This window comes from Gavialis gangeticus, unplaced genomic scaffold (assembly GCF_001723915.1).
Source record: "Gavialis gangeticus isolate Ggan-Ray unplaced genomic scaffold, GavGan_comp1, whole genome shotgun sequence".
In the NCBI taxonomy this organism is placed as follows: domain Eukaryota; kingdom Metazoa; phylum Chordata; order Crocodylia; family Gavialidae; genus Gavialis; species Gavialis gangeticus.
Window position 1 is genome coordinate 109,349,964 of NW_017729024.1, and position 22,440 is coordinate 109,372,403.

The following is a 22,440-nucleotide window of genomic DNA, read 5'->3' on the forward strand; positions in this document are numbered from 1 at the left end:
CCAAGTCTGGGTCCAGCTCCCTGCTGCAGTGAGCAGGGACTGCTCAAATCATTGAAGCTCTCCGAATCTTTTCTGAATTGATTTGGAGAGCTTCAAATTGATTCAGACCTTTTTATTGGTCCCCTGATTCAATTCAGATTTAGAGATTCGGCCACTAAATCGGGCCAAATCTCCTTTGAATCAAATCAGCACCTGAAGCTTCACACAGCCCTATTTGATGCTGTTGGCTTGCATAGAGATGGTCAAAATCATTCTATATTGCTTCAGACTTCCCTCCCCCCCTTTTTTTGGTTTAATATTTTTTCATTGTGCAGTAAAAATTCAGCAGGGACAGAGGAAGGAAATTGAGCTCAGCTAAACACTTCACACAGTTTCTGCATCTTTGTCCACTGAAATTGCTAGGGTTTGTAGCTAGATATGGAGTATGACATAAAATTAAATAATTTAATGTAAAAAAGTTTAGGGAGCTGTATTTTTTGGAAGTAGGTCCAGAATATCTCATAATTTCTATTATCATTTATGAAATCCACTAATGAGAAAAATGTGACCATAAATTAGAAAACAGTTATAGGTAGAGAAGAATAAACTAGAAAAATTCCTTCACCAATGAAAAAAGACCATTAGAAACCAAACACCCAAAACTAAATTAGAGCCCCAGTCAGGACAGAGAATCTGGGGTAACTTCAGTGAGACTTGAGATGGACCTATGGCCTATATAGAGAGATCCCATTATAGATTGGGGCTAGGGACAGAAATTACACATAAACCGGTATAAGTGATCGGAAATCAGTTCAAACTGGGAACACAGCAGAAGATCAGTGCACATAAACCACTTTCAAAATGGTTAGAACAGGTTTAAGATTGCCCAGATGAATGTAGTATCAGACTTAAGTGATTTAGTTCAAATTGGTTTATTGAACTTCTGTCCCAGATTCCCTCCAGATTCAAGTTAATTCAATCTCACCTGCAAACCCTCCCCTTGCAGGGCGGCTGGGCTAACCTTGGCCCAAGCTGTCTGCTCCAGCTGAGCAGGGAGGCATGCCCTAGCACCCCCCGACTTCCGGCCTAGGCCACTGTAGGCATGTGGTTGCATTTCGAGAATCAAAAGAGGATGTTTGTTCACTTGCTTATTGGTTCAATGTATGCATCTTAGACTAACCTGCGAAGATTGAATTGATTCAGCCTAAGGGTTTTTCTACTGTTTGTACTTAGCCTATGAGATGACTTAAACCACATGGAGTCCTTTGCAACTTAGACATTACACAGGTTTTGTGAGTGCAGAATTTGGCTGACAAGCTGTATTTTCTCAAGCAAATTATAAAATGTCAGTTTTGTAAGAAGCAAAGCCGTTTTGTATTCAACATGAAAAATGAGAATGGGCTAGTTTAGGATTTGGAACATTATTTAAAATATTAAATTTCAGTAGGAAACAGTTGATTTGATAGATTATGCTAATAGTAAAGAAGTTAGTATAGTGGATGTATAAGAAAAAGATCATCATGATGACATCAATAAAATATTTATGAAAGCTGAACATGTAAAGCAAGGGCGCAGTTTAAAAATATTTCATAAACTATGTAGGATACCTTTAGCTTATTGAAAGCTATCCATAAAAGTAAAATATATGATTTGGCATGAAAAATGCAGGCAGCTTACTTATAGATAAAATTATTATTTATGCATGATTTTGAGTTGTACCTGGCATGGGTGCATCTTTTCTTTCTCACCCCACTAGTAGCTTTCAAAGGTGCTTCAATCTTACTGAGAACCTGGGAAAACAGAAATCTACAGGCATAAGACATCCATGAGTTGCAGGGACTTAAGGTAGTAATGATGTATAGTAAAAGCTGTGCTATCCAGCATCTTACAAGCTGGCTTGCTCTACTAACCAGCATGCCAGCTTGTAAAATAAAGTGAAACCAGAAGTGCCCATCACGGCGCTTCCGGTTTCTCTGAGCCCCCATGGCTGGGGGCAAAGCAGCCTGTGCTGCCGAGCCCCCACGGCCTGTGGGTCTGTGCGGGGCCCACCTCCCTGTCCTGCAGGAGGGACGGTGATGCCACAGGACGGGTGGAGGGATGCCCCAGACACAGTGGGAGAAGTGGTGGTCGGGGCCGCTCAATTAACGAGCATATTTTGTTATCTGGCATCCCCCATTCCCGGGGGATGCCAGATAACAGAGCTTTTATTGTAGTTCAAAAAGTTCACAAGCATAGTACCATTTGGTTGAGCACTCGAGTCTGATGTTTTTCCAGGCTCACAGGCCCTCTTGAGTCACCAGAATTTGTCTGGAAATGTGTTACAAAGACCAGGAATTCTCACAAGATTTCTAATAATACTTGCAGATACTTGAGCAGGAAGTTTCATAAAAACCATCTTTATTTCTCACTGTATTTCATCTCACTCGTGTCTCATCTTCTCCAGAACTAGGATTTTTAAGAGTGCATGAAAATTAACTAATGTGCAAAAAGTGTCAAATTTAATCAAATATTCTTTTCTAATTCTCTCTCTCTCTCTCATTCTCATGCGCTCACACTCACACACAGACACACGCACACATTTATTTTATTTAGGTTTGTGTTGACTATTTTAGACAGAATTATTTTATCGAAGCCACATAACCAATGCATCATAAAGGATTTTTCCCAGTTTCATTGAGACTCTCAGCTTGTATTTGAAAGGAAATCAGAACCTCAGCCATTCAGATTTTACCTCTCAGGTTGCAGACTGAGCCTCTAAGATGTAAACTTTGTGCATCCTATAGTATCTTATTGTCTCTGCTTTCAAATAAGTGAAGCATTAACACTGAGAACTGAGAACTTCTGTTTACTTGAGTGGATAGCAACCTTAAAACCTAATTATAACCATTTCACTGTTAATTGCTGTAGGAGAAACCAGAAATATCCAACCAGCTTGTCTGCCATATGTGGCTGGATGCACTAATCACATTCTGATGCCACTTCCATTTTGACAGATATATGTGATGATGACAGGTCTGCCCATTCTGATTGTGTGGTTAGGGTGGCATTCTATTTCCATTGGTCATCTCAGGGTCCATTAAGTCTTATAGCTTAGACAGGCAAATGAAAATATAATCTAGGCCACCAAATAATAATGGAATGTTGCCTTTAATCACATATTCTCTAGAGTATGCTTTTGGATTAGGTAAATACAGAAATTTTCTGCTATCCTTAAAATTAAAATTGAATGGTGTTTCCAGTGCTACCTTCCAAAATAATGTTGGCCTTTTCCCATCATGTGGCTTACAGGACTTATGAAGATTTTCTTTTAAATGTTTATATAAAACAATTCTTTAATAAAACCAGTTGTGAAGATAATTGTGTTTAGTAAGGCAATAAATAGTTTTGACTGATCCCTTTTGTTTCTTCAAAAGACATCTGGTGCAGCATATAACCTTACCTAATCCAAGTCTGCTTAACCTAAACTTGGTTATGTTTCTCAGGCTTAGTGTGTGCATAGAAATGCTTCCCTGATTCACTGTTGATGGCCAGAGTATGGTCTTTTTAAAGCTGGGTTTCAAGAAGTGGAAGACCTGAGTGTACTATTACTTGTTTTAACTCCATCTAGTAACTACATTTTATGTCAAAGTTGTGGATATCTTCTGATAGGTGTGAAGAAACAAGGATGTTCCATATTAAAATAGGACTAAGGACATCAGAATTCTCACTATGATTCCACCTGTTTTGGATTTTTTTCACACAACATGCTTTCCTGACTTTATCATTGTATCACAGAGGGAAGATGAGGCAGAATCCTCACAGTTATTATTTAAAATTTACATAGGGTTCTATTATCTCTTATAAAAGTGAGTAAGAGGCTGTTTTATTTAGGTAAGAATCATAGGATCTGGATTCTTTTCTGATCTCATTTTCTATCCATCATCTTTCCCACCTGCTAATAGAATGGCCCACTAAATCCATTTTTCTGCCTGTGCCAGTATCTTTACTTTCTTGCCTAAAAAGAATGATCTTTTGGTGTTTCATTTTTTTTATCTCACTTTTTCTAGAAGCATTTATTTTTCCTCCTATACCACTCTTCACCTTTAGCAGCAATTCAACCATATCAGACTCTTTCGGTCTTTTCTTTCTACAAGTCAAGATCTTACCAGGTATGCCTTGTTGCAGAAAGGCAACAAGGATTAAATTTAAGAGAAATCATGCTAAACATGATATTATCAGGCAAGAGCAAAGGTAGAGGGCTTTCTCTGGACAGGAGAGCATCTCTTTTTGGGTTGGGAAGCTGCCTGATAGAACTGAGCTGATGTGGACTCTCTCTTGCATGTTGTACATCTGAATGGGAGAAAAGCTGCTGGGACAGTTGTTTTTGTAAGAAGATTCTTCCTACAGTTACCCTTCTTCATACATAGCCAGATGAAAAAGTTTGGTCCATGACCAAAGAGGACAGGAAATCTATACGGAACTAGTTCCTCCTAGTCTTATTTTCCCAGTCTCAGGCTTTCTCCAGCTTTTGCCTTGACAGGTACTTCTCTTATGTTATGAAGGGTGTTAGTAGTCCGAGGGCTGCTATTCAGAGCAAGAACTCAGGGGGAAACAACTAAGGAAACACCTTTACTTCATAGATCAGGTCAGTGGCAAGAACAAAAACAAGGAAAATCTTTTTCTTGCAATGTGGGGAGAGGTAGTACCCAAATTTCATATGGATTGTTTTCAGTAGCTGAGCTGGGGAGGACATGCAAAGGTTGGTGTGATGGAGAGTGAAGGGGGAATAGACTGGATAGCAGTTGAGTTAACTCAGCTGCATTGTCTCACCTGTAAGATCCTAGGAGTTAAGTATTGAAAAAGATTCAGATTTGATACCTCTGAAAACAGAGGTGCCACAGATTTTCCCTTCTAAGCAGATCTTGTTAATAATAAGAATAATAAAAAAGCCATCAGATTTTAAGTGAAAAGAAACAATGGTCTCCTTCACTATCAGTCCTATTATATGCTAATGAGTTAAAATCTACTTTATATCAGTACCAGGAATTTAAAAATCTCTATTACTTAGGGTTATTTGAGAGCTTTGTATTAACGAAGAACACATTGCTCTGTTTTCCATTCCCTAAATTCATGTAAAATAAATGCACTTTCAACATACCTGATCAGAGTTACAAAGCTAGAACTTTTCACTTTGCCTTTCTTTAACCAAAGTAAGAATATTAATTGTTCAAGTTTGTCTTTACATTTTCTCAGAACGTGAGCATATGTGCGTGTTCTGGAAGGTGGGAAAGGTGATTCAGTCCCATGAATAAATTTAAAAACAAAATAATATTTGCTCAAGGTGACTTATAAATAAATATGAGGCAACTATTGGTGCCAAGTGTGATCATGCCATTTGATTGCTAGTTAAATCAGTCCAGATTTAAACATGTAAACTCCTTGATTTGTATGGAGTAAGACATCTGTATTTGGTTTATTAAAACCTGCTGATGTCTCCAGAACTAAATTTGTGTGGATATAGGCCTCTGGGTAGCTATATGAAAAAAGCAGAGACACATACTTTTTTGCTCATCTGGTTACCTGACTTCCAGCCCTGTACAGGTGTGCTTGAATAAATTAACATCAGATACCTCTGATGAGCCACTGCATACATTATCAACAGAGGTGAAGATGTGAGAAACCTGCTACCTGCCTCCTGTTATCACCTCCTCAACACCACAGCATCCATTTTTTCATCATCCCACTATGTTTGGAAACTTCTACAGATAACTTTTTAAAGGCTGCTTTTCAATAAATATATGCAATTTTAGGTGCAGATAGCTCCAGGAAATAAGCCACTTAACACCAGTTCATGGTAACTATTAGTATATTTCCCCTAACATAATTAGCTGTCACATACAGCATGTTTCCCCTCACTAAGAACAAGAAGAGAACATTTTAAGATATTAGGTGTTTAATTAACTATATTTCAACCAACAAAAGAGTTGTCTTCTACAATGTTTTTGAAAATGGCCACCTCAGAATATATTTGCACATTTGCTGTTGGGACTGGGAATGATAGTTTTGAGAATACTACTTGGGCATATAGTATGATTCTATGGACTATCAGGTTTCCTTGTGGAGTCACTGAAACATTCTTGTTTGCTTACAGTCATATTAGTCTTTCTTACCCAAGAGAGCCTGTGTTATAAAGAAGTGGATTCTGCTGTTCTTAACACTGGGCATGTCTAGATGAGCTATTTACTGCAGAGTGGACTAATTAGCTCCACAGTAAACATCTTGTATCTACACATGAAGTGCTATTAGGCAGAAGTAAACTAATTAACTCTGCAGCAAGATAGTACTTGTATGTGTCCACTGAGGATTAACTTATTTCATGAGTAGTCTTATTGTAAAGATGTTGACACTGTCCGCTGAGTAAGGTACTAATCTGTGCAAGCAAGGGAGAGTGAATTAACAATAGGTGGTTTACCAGCTACAATGTAATTCAATTCTATGAGAGATGAGAAAGTGAAAGGAAATGTAGGAGATAAAGGCAAAAATGAGCCAAATACAGTAGTCCTTACTCACGCAAGTAACCTAAAAGGGCTGTTTACATGAGTGAGGCTTGCAGGATCCGGTACTGGCTGGAGGAAGTTCTCTTTTTTGCCTATTTAGTTTATTATATTAACAATTGTTACTGTCACTTTGTAGTTATTTCAGGAGGTTTTTAAGTTTCACTTATTTTCAAGTAACGGTGAGGCTTCCATTCTCTTACTCTGCCCTACACAGTGCCAGATGTTATATCATTGTATCAACCTACCAAATAAATCCAAGACTTTTCAGTGACTTGCAGAGTTTATGTAACTAGTGCCACACAAGCATTAGGACAGGTGGTAAACATAAGCAGAGCATTAAAATCACTGGCTAAAATATAGCATCATAGAGGGAGAAATATTTTTCCCTGATGCATGTGTTTAACTCTCATTATTGTTGATGAGAATTACTTGTATGTCTGTGTCAAAGGTAGAATATGTACCATATGTGTAGTGTGCAAGTTTCTCGTACACAGTCCTTACTAAAGTCTTTAATCCTAACCTACAGCTGATCAGCTTCTTCAGTCATGAGTCTGTCTTCAGTACAGCCTGTCAACTGTGCCAAATTACATGACAGTGCTTATGGTATAGGGTCATTAAGTACATTGAGGACTAGGCTGGTAGCCACACAGTTCACTCTGTTCACATGCAGTGGCTGCAATTAACATACCAGTTACCCCACGGTAGTCAAGTGCCTGTACATATGCAAGCAAAACCTGTCTATGTCCTTAGACCAACACAGCTACAACCAACAACCCTGTACACATGCAGGACACCTACTCCAATGTGTTCTAATTAGATTAATCAAGTCTTCTGGAGCATTCTAATTAGAATGCTTCAGCAGCCTTGCAGTCGCATGTATTCAGCATCCCCTCATTCAAAAATGTCAGCAGGGGTGCTTTAAATAAAGCTCATTAAACGAGCTCTAGTTAAAGTGCCCCCGCTGCCATTTTGAAGCGTTGGATGCTGAATACACGAGAAGCTATCGGCGTTTTAATTAGAGTGGCTCCCAAGAGGTGCTCTAATTAAAATGCACCCTCCCCTTTTCTCTCCCCATTGCCCACCCAGGAGTATATATATAGACACCACTTTTCAAAGTAAATACTGTGGTATCTCAGGGGTACTACATGGTACTGGTAACTTTTTAAAATAGAGATCACTTGTTTGGAGTTCACTGCCTAATATAAAGAAAACATAAAGCTTTAATAATGCCTCTTAATTCCCAGCATCATCTTTTAGAAGAGGACTGCCTTATGCTATTTTTTTCTAGTAATTAAGCACTCATTTCACATTTAAGCTTGCCCTAAAAAGCTTTACTAAAAAAACCTCCCTAACAAATAATTTAACAATTTTGCTATAAGGCTCCTGCAAGCTTCATATAAATGGACCTGGAAAAGAAATGGAGTTTTGCTTTGCCGAAAGTGCACACAGTCATAAAAAAAAATTGAGGGAGGGAATGTGTGCGTGTGTGTACACATACACAAAGTACTTGCAGCAAGATATGACAGAGGAAAAGAAAAGGTTGTGAAGGTGATTGTTTAGGGTCATTTTCCTTCATAAACTTTTTTGAGAAAAAGAAATTAAACAAAAAAAATCTTAACTTCTGTCACCATGCCACATTGCATTCAAGCACAAGCTGTAAATTCCTGGTGAAAGGATGCTACTTCTAATGCCAGTTATCTTGATTCTAGTACTTTACAAACTTTATTACTTATTTTATTAACTAAAAAAATATGCTTCCCACTTCCAGGTCAGTACATTTTTCTCTCTCCCTGTCTCTCTCCCTCTTCCTCCTTTTCTTTGGTAAGCCAAAATAAAAAAAAACAATTAAACTTTGGCTGTTTACAGCTGAAAATACAAATATGAGATGGTTAATTTTGCTGCCCATAATTCTTAAGTAGTGCCTTTGTGTCTGGCACATAACATGTAAAAGCAAAAATCTATATATATTTTTGTATTGGTAGATATAGATCTAAAAATTCAATGAAGAGGGAGAGAAATCAAGTCCTACCCTAGAAAAAGTAGATGGGCCCTTGATCTGTGAAGGAGATGCATGTAGACGATATATTATGTGAGATGCCAAATCAAGATTTCATGAGGAAAGATACTGGCATATAGGACAGCAGATCCTCAACAGAAAGTCTCTCAGGTCTGATAGCCAGATATGGGAGCAACACTAATTTTGCAGCCTTTTTAGTCTGTTCTGTCACAGAGGGGGCACTGCTGGGTCAGTCGGCTCACTAGTAATTGTGTTTTACAGACTTCTAAAGCAATTGGCTCAGTCAGTCCCAATTCAATAAAAGTGGAGAGCGAGAGCGAGAGCACTTTTGTTCTATTTTTTACTTGAAATTATTTCATTCAGCAGTCTGTCTTTTTTATTACCAGGACTTGACATTAGCACTCCAAGCTATATTAGCATCCATTTCAGCAGTTCAGTAATGGTATTAAAAAAACACTTAACTTCAACGGTGAATGGTTGTATGACAGTACCATAAAAATCCACATTAAAAAAAAACTTATGTATTTGTCCCTGCAAATTATTTTTCACTTGTTTAACCACTTCAAAACTACGCTTTCTTGACTGGCACTGGCAAGGGTTCTTCCTGCATGGAAGGTTACTGTAGAACTGTGAGGCAGCTCCACCGGCAGAGTCATAGAAGAAGAAAATGAAGGCATTTTCAGAAAAAGATAATAGGAACACGCGCGCACACACACACACACACACACATGCAAAGCCTCACATTTAGGTAGGTAACCTCCCATTTGTCAACAGAAGACTGATAAACTCAAAACACCCAAGGTAAAAATCTTTGGCACCTTGCACATTTCTAGGATTTAATTTTGAACCCACCAGTCTCCAAACTTGGGACGGGAGCCTAACTACCTTGGCACTGCAGCCTGCTCATAAACGACTGCATTAGGTTCTAAATTTTGATTAAACATTCCGTAATTAATCAATGGTAGACATGAAGCAGTTGGCAAGGTCCAGAGCTGCAAAATGTTTAAGACATAAAACATTACAAAGTAATTAGAATGTGCTCTTTCAAGAGAAGGATTGCCTTCAATAAAGAGGTAAATGATAGCATCATGTTTATTGTGGACGTAGGCAGCCAGTGCAATATGATAAACTGCAGGAGATACACATATCAGTAATCATCCACATTATTAGTGTCATTAATCATAATTCTAAAAATATGACAGCAGCAGCCAACTTTTTGACCAATTTTGCCTCTGCCTGTTGGCCGTTATAACTTCACTAATAGACTGCAGAGCTCCTGTGCTTGGCAGTTTGCATTGAGAATGGAAGGTTAATTATATTTGAGCTGCTGATTCCTTCTCTCCTCGGAAAAGACTGAGCACTTTGACAATCCCAGGAGCTCACTGCTGTTAAACCAGTAAAAGTACTTTATTGAAATTTTCTTTGTTGGTCAGGAATGAGTAGATGTTTCAAATGAGATATAAGCGTCAGGCTGGGACAGCCGCTAATGTTTCTTCCAAAATAATCCTTGGAAAGCAAGCTGAACTCATACTTCCCTTAGATATCTTTGCCTGGTCTCCAGTGAATGGGTAAAAAGTTGAGAATTTAATAACCACTGACAATAGTATGTATGGAACAATCTCAGAGGATTGAAATTGCTGAGGAGTTGGAGGTTTGCGTGGAGAGAGGTTGTTAGATTGTTTAGGATAATCAGCTATCAGTTGATCTGAAAGGTGTACTTATTTAGTAATGTAAAATTGCTAACAGAGGAGCCCTTCTGAAATGCCATATAGTGTTTATTTATGTATTTCCTCTGGTTCTGTATAAACAAATCCAGCATCTTTACATAATCAAAGCAGTGTGAATGAGAATTGGCTTTGCATAGTGACAAAGAAAGCAGGATGAAGTATTTATTGTGAAAACCTAAATCATGCAAAAATAGCTTAGTTTTGAATTTATTATAAATTCAAACTTTGAAATAAAATCATTAAAAGATTTGTGACCCTTTCAAGCAAATGTTATCTGATGAATTGTTTTGCATCAGTCTTGGGAAAAAAACATTAGTTTCAGGGCAAAAATGGATGAGGCTAACATTTTTAACTGAATTTCACTTTGAGATTTTGCATTTTCTTAAACCAAAATCTTGAAGTACAATTCATATGTGGGATGTTAAATAGAAGAGACTGCACAAATTCCTGCAAAGCCATTGAATTTTGCATGGCTGTTATGGTAGGAAATTAAAGTGAAAAGTAAAAATGATCATAAAGCTTTGATCGTGTAATATTAAATTATGTATAATTTTAAAAGTGTGTGTGTAGAGTGAACAATACATTCGTTGAGCAATAAATCCCAACTGGAATTCATTGCTCTTTAAGGATGGAAATCTCTTTTCACAAAGAGACAGAATGAAGCTCTTTGAACCACCTAAGACATGCAGAGGGCTGGAAAGGACCTTGCATGTAGCCCTCTTCACTGAGATGAATTTTGCCCTAAAATTCAAAGACATTCTGCAGCAAATGGCCTTGTTCTGAAGAGTTGTGCCTCAACTCTTATAGAAGGATCTAAATGAGATTAACGTCTTTCCTCTGTGACAGTCTTACATTTAGTTAGCTCATTTTGGAAATATTTAGCAAGCTAGTTTTTTTATTCTAAAATTTCTTCATCGGTCTGGATATTACACAAGAGTGCTGGCTATTTTGTAACGAGTCTGTTTTGCTTCCAGGCAGCTAGTAAAGTGTGAGGTTGAAGTATTGTAATACAACTTCTGTTGGTTTTTGAGAGTATTGGCCAGTACTCTGGTGGTTATGCTTTTCATTTATAATATCTTTTGATCTTTAATGGACAACAATAGTAATACATTAAGAGTGCGACATGACCTTGATGCTTCTGAGCGCACACAGATGTTGTGAAAGTGTAATTCTGTTCACACCGTAAGGATCGTCTCACTAACACCTCAACAGGTATGTACTGAATTATCGGGCCTTTCAAGAATCCTGAACCTATCAGATTTTACTAAAAAAATTATATGGGTAGAAAATGCTGCTGTCAGATATGAGTTCCTTATTTAACCTGAATGTCTGTTCTCGTAGTTGACTGTCTTCACTTCCCAAATGCCATCTCAACATTAACATTTTTTATGCATTCCACAGTGATGACAAATTGTTTTCAGACTCCAGCTCCGGATTAAGTATGCAAAAGGCGTGTTTGCCTCTGCCAACAAACCAATAATTCTCACTAACATCTTCAGAGTTACAACATTTATAAAGTTGCAAAGTGGAGTAAACAAACCATCTGTTTGGCTTTACCATATATGTCATGCTCTCTTATTAGCATATTACGATTCATTTAGTAAACAAAATTGGTGATTTCGTTCATGTCAAAGTTAGAAGGAGCTTGAAGATGATTAACATTCCTGGGACAGGCACATTAATACATTGCTTCCTCTGCAAAGTTAAATGGCTTCTCAGGAGAATCACCCCTTGTTGACAAGATGAGACTGTCAATTTTGTTTGCCTGCCACATTAGGGGCCGTAAGGGGATGGCGAGCTCTGAGAAAGAGGAGCAGTGTAGGCAGCATAATTCACTGCGAAGTGAGAAAAGAAGTCTAATTCTGATAAATGGTCGACCCCAATACATCCTACCTGTTATTACAACAGACGTGCCGTATCTGTGCAGTAAATTAGTTAAACCCCTAAAGAGTTTGGTGGGAGCTTATCTTCAAGTGAATAATTTGAGTGTAGAGGGAGCTGTCTTCGTGACCAGTGTGAATGATTTGTTTCATATTGAAAGGGATTGAAATAACTGGGTTCCACATCTTTAATTTGCAAGAACTTGCTTGTCCTTTATTTCCTGCGTTTAATAAGCACTTTTTTACTTCTTTTTTAATAGGTGCTGAACTGTATTTTACCTTTTGGATTTTCTTCCTAGAAAAGGTTAATATTTTCAGATTCTATGCAATTTAAAGCCTCAAGAACTGATGTTATTGCCCAAACTGCTCATATATAAAAATGCCATTGTTGCTTTGGGTAGTATAATATTCTGGTTACTCCCACTGTTCTAAAATATTAACCAAAAAAAGGTAAATTAGACATGATCAATTATGGAGAAATCTTTAACCTAAAAATATTAGAAATTTAGGCCAATGGGAGTTTTGATTTCAGTGGGTCAAGAATTTAAGACTTATAGTAGGGTGGCTTGGATGCATGAATGGATTTTTTTTAATGTGTAAAACAACCAGTATGGATCAAAGACCCTGTGGTCGACAGTAGAAAAATTAAATCTATGAATGGGAACCAGATTCCATTTCTAATGAAATTCCAGGAACTGTTTTCTCATCAGTTTTTTAAAGTAAAGGGGAAAACATGTTATCATTTCTTCTTAAAAAAAGGGCAGAATTAAAGCAAGATCTCATCTTATAAATGTGGTCACTGTTATATTTATCCAGATTCTTTGATTTGAACTCCATGAAACTCAGCAGTTTTAGTCTGAAGAGATTCTGAAAGAGAGAAAAAATCCTGGGTTAGGTTTGTGTACATTTGTATCTTCTGCACTTTGTGTTGAGTTTCAAGCTTAAAGAAACACGGAGACTGAAAGTGACATCAAGGCAAAACCACCACTCATTGTCTTGTGCTGGGTCAAAATCGTGAAATCAACAATGTGTAAACAAAACCACAAATCATGATTTATAACCCACAAGATGAAGAAAATCTGTATGAAACTTGGCCCATATTTGATTGCAAAGACACAGGTGATAGGAATTATTTAAAGTCGAAGAAAAGGATTTAACGAGGATTGAAGGGTGGTATTAGGTAAAAGTTAGGCTGCATGACAGGAAAAAATGAATGAACTGTAGTCAGAAGTGGAGAAAACCATAGAGAGACAGTGAAAGCTCCATGGCTGGCAGCATCTAAACTGAATTGATAAGATACTGGAAAATACACTGCAAGGAGATGGGGTGGATAGCCTTAGAAAGAAAATGGAAAGGATGATCTAATAGTTCATTTCTGTCTCTAACTTGTATGAAGTATCTCAAATCTCAGCAAGACTTTTCCAAATACACACCAGGTTCTGGTTTTGTAATAAGAGAACAAAACAGCTGAATTTTGGTGTGACGGTAGATTTCATAACGAAATACTAGCCTCATTAGTTTCAAATGATTGACTGATACAATTGCCTGAAAGCAAGAAGGGTTATTTTATGCTGTGTTTTTAATGCAATAACTCTACAAATATTATTTTATCATATTGCCTAATGCCAGGATCATTTATGCTGATTTAGAGCAAAGCAGTCCAAATACCCGCTACTGCAAGCTATCATGCTCTGCTTACATTGAAGAAGTTAGGTCTTGGAGCTGGGTGGCATTTTATCAGTGCATCATTTATTTGCCAAATATGTAGTGTTTTTAGCTGAGTAAACTAATGGCAAATTTGGAAGGAATAGCTTTTGGCTACCAAAAAAAAGCACAGGAAAAGAACTGGAAATGTTGCAATAGTTTATTTCAGCAGTTCTGAAATATTTTGATGCCTGGATTATACTCACAGGGGAAATTAAGCAGCAGTCAGAAACTAGGGTGGAGGTAGCAATGCTGTTAGATATACAGGCCTGTGGTTATAGTGTTCAGCTGGAATATGGGCAACCAGAGTAAACTCTTTTTTTCTGTCTGGTTCCAGATCAGGAAATTTAATTTTGATCTCCCATCTCGAGTTTCTTACCAACTGCACCCCACACTAGATGATTCTGTGGGATGCAGGCTTCTTTCACGGCACTGTTCAAACTAGGGGTGTGAGAAGCAGACTGTATTCAGTTCGGATTTGGCCTGATTCGGGGGACAGTGATTTGATTTGACATATAAAGCTGTGTCTGTCTGAATCATCGAATCTCTCCAAATTGATTCGGAGATTTGGCTGCTGAATTGGGCCAAATCTCCAGTGAATCGATTCAGCAACCAAAGCTTCACACAGCCCTAGTTCAAATTATCCAATTGTGCATAAAATAACAAAATATACGTCGTAGTAAGGGCTGGAAATGGGTGGCTGCCCTTCCTGATCTCAACCTGTGAAGGTGTTTCTATTCACTTTCTGGCCAACATTTAAGAATATATATATTCTTTATTCATCAGCAATTCTAAAATTTCAGGATTTGTTTCAGAATTGCCAGTGAAGCAAGATATAATAATAGTAGTAGTAATAGTAATGATAGTAAAAATAATAATGGTGACAATAAAAATAATAGTTATCCACACAGTTCTCTTAGATGGGGGCTTTGCAAATGCCGATCTCTTAGTTAAATGAAGCATTCTGCATAGTCCAATTTCCCGAATTCTCAGGTGTTTATTATGGGTAAAATTTTCCCCTGTGCAGACTGTGAACATAAGAACTTGTAACCATTTAGTCCCTCAAAATTAAATACAAGATGTACCTGGGCTTTCTTTCTACCTAGTATGTCATGGTGAATTTCACCCCATCTGATTGATTCCCTCATTCACTTCAAGAAGAAATAAAAAGACTCATGCTAAATAAAAATAAACTAAAATAAAGTATTACTTTTTTTTTTTCAACTTATAGATAGTAAATTAACAGAATCAGACTCTCTGAGGGTAGAAAGGAACTGATGTAGAGAACCCAGACTAGATTTATGATCTGTATAAATGGCATGTGCACTCAATTGACAATATTTTCTAGACTTATAATCTTTTTTTCTCTTGATGCACAGTGCATCTCTCACAAGAAAAGCCGGATATTAGTAGGTAGACTGGAACCCATGGTAAATTTTAATTATTGGAGAATATTTTTTTGAATTTCAGAATAAGAGTGAGTGTCAGTGGCATAATGCTCACATAAGAGAGCTGTCTGTAGTCAATACAGCATTTGACTTTGTGATATTATAGACCTTCCAGTCTGAAGGGGGAATGTGATTCTCACTGCCTGACTGCAGCCACAGATTTCATGTTTATCATCATTATCACCATCATCGTTTTAGCAGCCCTGTTTCAAGCTTAAGATCATTGAGTTTAGATTGCAGAATTTCCCTCTGGTATGAAGTTGTTCATACATTTCTGCCCACCCTATGACTAATTCATGAATAGCAATGTGGAAGAAGAATATTAATTACATGAAAAATCAGAACCATGATGGGCTTCCTAAATTCATTCAAACTTTGCTAAAACTCCTTACTATTGTAAACAATATTTTAGGACATTTTGAAAAACAATGCTTCTTTTTTTTCTGTGTAAAATGACTTGGAAGGTGCAGTATTGTGTGGGCTGAACAGATACTCAATCAGCTTTTAGTATAAAAATCTTTTTAGAAATATACTGCACTTTTTTTGCCCCTAAAATAGGATAGAACTATGTGCATTCAGTCACCACAGTTGGCTAAAGTCTGCCCCCTGGAAGTATTTTTTTACCTTACATTTCTTTCCTTATGGCTTTAATTTCTAATTCCTTTTATTTAATATTTACCTCATAGTAGCACCCAGAGGTCCTGCTTGGGATTAGGTCTCGGTTTGGTAGGTGGTGTACTAATGTAGAAGCACGCATCATACCCATCTCCAAAAGGATATCTAAGTACTCAAGTAACACTCAAAAGCTCAGAGGCTGTGGAAGGAGTTATGGAGAGAATCTGTTATAGAAATTTTGTATATGATTTCTCTGTGCATTTGTATATATACCATTTTTGCTTGTTTTAGGATATATCTAAGCCTGGAAGCAACCTAGTTAGCTTCAGACTAGATGCCAGTCACAGCTGTAGCAGTGCAAAGCTCAATACAGGCTGATTTGCCCTGCTTTTTGGCTCTTCTTCATATCTTCTTCTGAAGCATAGACATACCCTGAGTTATGTAATGACATAAATACAAACCCCCAAATGCCCCACAGCCAAACCTGTGAACCTTGTCTGCTTGTTTGCAGGAATTGTGGTTAGAATTTGGAGCAGCAGAGAATAATAGATCATTTCCTGGACAGGAGAAGTGTGAAAGAGAGTACAGATATTTTGGGGAGGAGCAGACAGAAAGGCTGACATTTTTGGAGTAACAAAAAGTGTCTTGCTAAGAATAGGTAAGGAGAGGAGCCACAATATCAAAGAGCCTTGAAGACCAGGATAAAAAGTTTGACCGTGAAATACTGGGAGCCGATCACATGGGAGGGGAGGGTGAGGTGCTCCAAGGAATAGGCACAAAAAAACCAAAAGATAAGCATAGCAGCTGCATTGCATATGGCTCCAAAGGGAGACAAAGTTGGGGGATGAGGAGGCCAAAGCAGAGAAGGCTGTGATAATTAAGATGATCTGGGCAACAGTTTTAGGGCTTCACCTATTTCTTCCTTTCTCTTCTTATTTCTCTGATTGCTTGCAAGCGTCCCTTTGCCCATACATTCTGTCAGGGGTTGGCAATGTTTTTGGGCAGAGTGCAAAAAATCTCCCACAACCTCAACTTGTAAGATGTTGTTGTGCCAAGGACGGATAGCAGGAAAGCCGCAAGGGGCCGGTGTTTTTTGTGGCAGCGCAGCTCTGGCCCCTTCCCCACTGTCTGAGCCAAACAAAATATCCTTGCATGCCACACTCTGGCACCCATGCCAGGGGTTGCCTACCCCTGCTCTGTGTTTTCCCAGTTTGAAATATGCACTTATCGGTGGCTTTCAACATGCTCATTTTCCGCTCCAAAACTCAACTATCTTTAATTGACACATATTGCTAACTTCCTGCTTTCAGGCCCTTTTTCTCCCTTTTCACACTGCTAGATTCTGTTTAGGAATGTTCTTCTCTTAATTCCCTTCTCTGCTTCTTCCTTTATACATACCTATCATGCTTCCTTTTTTTTCTTAAACCAGGCCTTCATCCACTGCAGTCTTTGCACATGCATACAATTTATCTGACCATCACAATACACAGGGATCACCTTCCTTTTCCACAGAAGTTTTGAAAATGCAATTGGCCAGGTTCAGGAAAGCATTCCTCTTTCAGGACAGTACTCATTCATCCACCTAAGTGCTGCTCTGACTGAGCCTCATTCTTCATGTACCAGAAAAGCCGAAGAAGTAACATGGGATCAGGTCCTACTGTTTTCAGCTCATCATTTACCTTTTTTCTATCCCACCACCAATCTGTCACCCGCTATAACATGAGTAGCTGGCAACTTCAGCACACAGTATTCTTAATTCTAATGGAGATTTAACCTCTGTGACTTTGGTTTCATCATAAAATTTCAAACCCACAGCGTCCAAAAGAATGAGGTTTTTTGCATAATGCATTCCTGCCATATCTAGTAGAATGTTTTTTGCATATGATATTTAGGATTATTAAACACAAGTGAAATAGATTAAGAAATGAATGTAAAAGAATCAATTCTTTTGAACTGTGGTTGCATAATGGAAATCGACTACTATGAATGAACTTATGTTCAGAAGTTATGAACAGCAGAGCTAATGCACTGCCATGAGTTCATCTTTATTATTGCATTACACCTGAATCAATTGATAAAGTAGCTTTTTTTTAAAGCTAGGAATGGCACTTAATTGAATAAAAGTCAATGTAATTATATTAGGAGAATCCAACAGTACTGCTGACAGTGGAAAAGGGACACTGCTGAACAGAGTGCCAGAACTTGTCCACACATTTCTGCGCATCGTTTGCCTGACAGATATTAAGGGCTAGTACACAGTTTAATTAGATTACTGACTGCCACTGCCGTAAGTGAGAATTGAAGCAGGGAGACATCTCTCCTTATCACAACATCAGCAGGCTTGTGTCTTTTCGCAGGTCATGTGCAGGAAGGCATCCTTCCATTTGGAGACTTAGTGCATCCTTTTTAACCATGTTAATTTATTCTTATCTCTTCATTCAATGATTTTGAAGTTATTTTCACTACACATCTGGCTGCTGTTTTCTCAGCAGCAAATCAAGGAAATAGTAAGTGCAGATGTGTGAGAAACAACAGACAGCTACAGTTAACCCAACTACTTTTACACTGCAGCAAATTCCCATATTCTTTTGAGTGTGAAATCAAGGGGGAGGGGAAGGGGGAAGAATGGTAAGAAGTCAAAACACAAGAACACTTCATTAAGTGAAGTAGCTGGCAGTTAGTGTTATGCTGATAAGCAAAACCATGCTTTTAAACTCATGCAATAACTCTTATAGCTACTTGTCAGCTTATACAGGTTTTGACAGTAAGCATTTCCTGTACCAGGCATAGCAACTTCCACTTGGAGTCTTATGCCATCTGACACCAGGAAGGCAAGGAACAACAGTGTAGAAGTAAGGACTATAGGGACTACTTCTGTTTATCATTCATGTATGTGTACACTGCATGCATCTGTTTAGAACTCATTTGTTGATGATGATGATGCCGTGAATGTGCTTTGTCTAATTTGATTTATGCTTTTCGGTTGTGTGGTTGCTTCAATATCCATCAGCATAGCAGTGTAAGTGAGATGATGGCTGACTGAAAATGATCTCATGATCAAGACTTTTTTTAATCTGTATTTTGTTGTTTTAAGATTTCTTTTGTTTTTTAACCAGATATGTCTGGATTGGAATGTGAATTTGTTCTCTCTCTCTTTTCTCTCTTTCTTTCTCTCTCTCTCTCTCTCTCTCTCTCTTTGTGATCTCGATTTAGCAAAAGATTAGAAAGTTGATCTTATCACAAGGTAAGCTCAGCCTTCATAAGTGCAGTATGGGGATGTGTATAATATGCCTCTGTGCCTACCAAAAGCAGCAGTGCTATTCTTGCTTCTGTGGAAAGAGTGTTTCCCATGTGGGAATAGAACAATAAATGCTCTCCACTTTTCTCTGCCCTTGGACATACCTCTCAACTGTCTCTCATTATGAGAAAAATCCTCCATTTTGAACCCAAATTTACCTGAATCCAGTGCAGATTTGGTCAGACAAAAATGAAGTGCAGTCTCAGTTTTATACCCAGTCCATCCCCATTTTGGGAGCAGTAACCTACACTTGCAGACAAATGAATGCTCATTTCCATCTCAAACTTTTCATGTTTATCGCTATATATCATGTACAACAGACATGATTAATGTTGAAATACGTGAAAGAAGATTACAGAAATTAACCCAACATCATGTTTATCTTTCTACATTTCCATTTGACTCACATTGTGTCACTGCACCATATTTATGTCTTCAGCTGGTTGAGAGGTGTGCTCTTGAGAGATTTCTAAAAACAAAAGCTTCCAATTCAGAAATGCTGCCAGTATCTGATCCAGTTTTTCTTTTTTTTCTTTTAATGTTACTGTCGCTCCACAGTGTAGAGAGAACTTTGGGTCATTATTATGTGCCCTGGCACCCAGTCTTTTACCCACTACTTCTTATCTTTTTGTGAATCAGATTATTTTTTTATTAAAATTCCCCCACACACACGTTTTGGTCTCTGATGTGCAATTTGTAATGGGTAAGAAGAGCCCTCAGGTCATAAATTGCAAGTTCTGGCCCTGAGTTTGCAAAATAAAAATGTGAGGCAGTAGAACGTCACTAATTCTTATGTCATTGATTTGACATCCAGTTGTTTTCATCCTGCATCTTAGCAGTTACTTAAAATCAAAGTGGTATACCTGAAGGTTTATAGCATCTAAAACTTCATTTCCAGTATCACGATTAAAATTAACATTACCAAAATAGCATATTCTGTAATGAATCCTCCCTGATATTTATCAAGTGTGTTGGTTTGCTCATTAATTCAGAAAATTCAGTTATTCTAGGAGGATTTTTCTGTCATTCATGCTAATTGGTGAGGTTCTACTGCACTTAAAATGTATCAGATCAGTAAAAGGCTAATATAAAAAGTGGAGAATAAAAAGAATTTAAAACAGTAGGCTATATTGCACAGCTACTAAGTTGAGGCCTTGTTTCATTGCACATATCCCTGCTATATGATGACAAAGGCTCTAATCCTGCCAAGCACTTAAGAATATGCTTACCTTTCAGCTTTTTGGGCCTGATCTGAAGTCCACTGAAATCTGGGAAAGCCTCTACTGTCCCACTGACTTTTAACATATGGTTAAAGCTAAGCATGTGCTTAAGTGTTTGGGGCTAAAGCCTACATTGCTTTTACGGAAGTTCTATTGTGTGTCGCCACCCCGCCTCCACAAAAACCCCCTCCCAAAAAACTGCAGTAATCCCAGCAGTAAGCATTACAACCTGGGGAACAAATCCAGCAGGAGAAGGAAACAGGTGACTTTGGGTAAGATTTTTAACAACATCTAAATGACTTTTAGAGGGACTTGTTCCTAATCCCCATCAAGTCTTTTCCATCATGTCTGGGCCTGATTCTGAATGCCCTTGCATTCCACTGATTTGTAATTTGCACAGGTATTAGAGAGATCAGAATCAGGACCTGTGACTGTGACCCGCCCACTTGTCTTGTTCTTGTTCTCCTCCTGCACTGTATTATTACTATTATTACTTCTATTACTACTACTATTACTACTTTTTTCGTAAAATGGGACTGTTGAACAGGAAAACAGTAATTCAAGAAACAAGAAAAGCATGTAACATTTATATTAACCTGGTGTGTGTTCTAAATTTCAAGTGTAAGGACTGCAGCTAGTGCTGAGGCCAATGGTGAAAAGGAAGTGATATGGGGCCTTTGTGCGTGTCTCTTTTGTCTGCGGGGTTGGGCTTTGCAGGGGGAGGGATTGTTTGTTTTTGCTTTTGTTTTTTGTTCATTTTGTTTTATATTGGTCATTTTCATGCAAATTCTTCCATTATAAGACTGATGAAATTTTCAAGAAACAGGGGGCTGCGAAGCTTCCCATTATGAATTATTGCTAAATCATAAGTGTATGCTTTGTTGGGTGCTTGGCAACTGTACACTTAATCACAAATACTGTACATTTTTTTCCTTTCTTCCCTTCCCTCTTCCTTTCCCAGACACAGTGCTAACATAAACCTGCACCGTAAACTGTTGACCAAAGAACTGGATGACATGGGACTGGACACTTCTCAGCCCTCTCTTAGTAAGGACCTCCGTGATGAATTTTTGGTGAAGATATATGGTGCCCAGCATCAGATGGGTCTTGACATAAGGGAAGACACATCCTCGCCAGCTGGTACTGAGGATTCCCACATGAATGGGTATGGAAGGGGCATGTCTGAAGACTATATGGTCCTAGACCTGAGCACCACTTCCAGCATCCAGTCTAGCAGCAGTATCCATTCCTCAAGAGAATCTGATGCAGGAAGCGACGAGGGGATTCTCCTAGATGATGTTGATGGAGCAAGTGACAGTGGGGAATCTGCCCACAAAGCGGACAACCCTACCTTAGCTGTAGGTATGGGTGCTGATGTTCCAGGATCCCTCATGTTCAACAGCGTTTCAGTGAGCAACGGTGGGATAATGTGTAACATTTGCCACAAAATGTACAGCAACAAAGGGACTCTTAGGGTGCACTATAAAACAGTGCACTTACGAGAAATGCACAAGTGCAAAGTCCCTGGGTGCAACATGATGTTCTCCTCTGTCCGCAGCCGAAATCGGCACAGTCAGAACCCTAATCTGCATAAAAACATTCCGTTTGCTTCAGTAGATTAGTTCCAACGTGGACACGGCAAATGCCAGCTCTCACGGAGGGCCAATCACATTTGAACTGCCATATACAGTCTATATATATATATATATATATATATATATATATAGACTGTATATGGCAGTTCAAATGTGATTGGCCCTCCGTGAGAGCTGGCATTTGCCGTGTCCACGTTGGAACTAATCTACTGAAGCAAACGGAATGTTTTTATGCAGATTAGGGTTCTGACTGTGCCGATTTCGGCTGCGGACAGAGGAGAACATCATGTTGCACCCAGGGACTTTGCACTTGTGCATTTCTCGTAAGTGCACTGTTTTATAGTGCACCCTAAGAGTCCCTTTGTTGCTGTACATTTTGTGGCAAATGTTACACATTATCCCACCGTTGCTCACTGAAACG

At 38.3% G+C, this 22,440-nt stretch overlaps 1 protein-coding gene across 5 annotated transcripts in view; it reads left to right on the forward strand.

Moving 5' to 3' along the window:
- Positions 1 to 22,433, forward strand: part of BNC2 (basonuclin 2) — a 547,400-nt gene extending 524,967 nt beyond the window's left edge. For 4 of the 5 annotated variants that reach the window (XM_019517547.1, XM_019517548.1, XM_019517549.1 and 1 more), the window contains one exon: positions 21,386 to 22,433. In XM_019517547.1, the coding sequence (XP_019373092.1) occupies positions 21,386 to 22,046 (661 nt within the window). In that variant the 3' untranslated portion in view covers positions 22,047 to 22,433. Of the gene's footprint in view, positions 1 to 12,399; positions 12,444 to 21,385 lie in introns of all 5 variants that reach the window. The other variant, XM_019517550.1, reaches the window with a different exon arrangement.
- Positions 22,434 to 22,440: the final 7 nt, after the last annotated feature.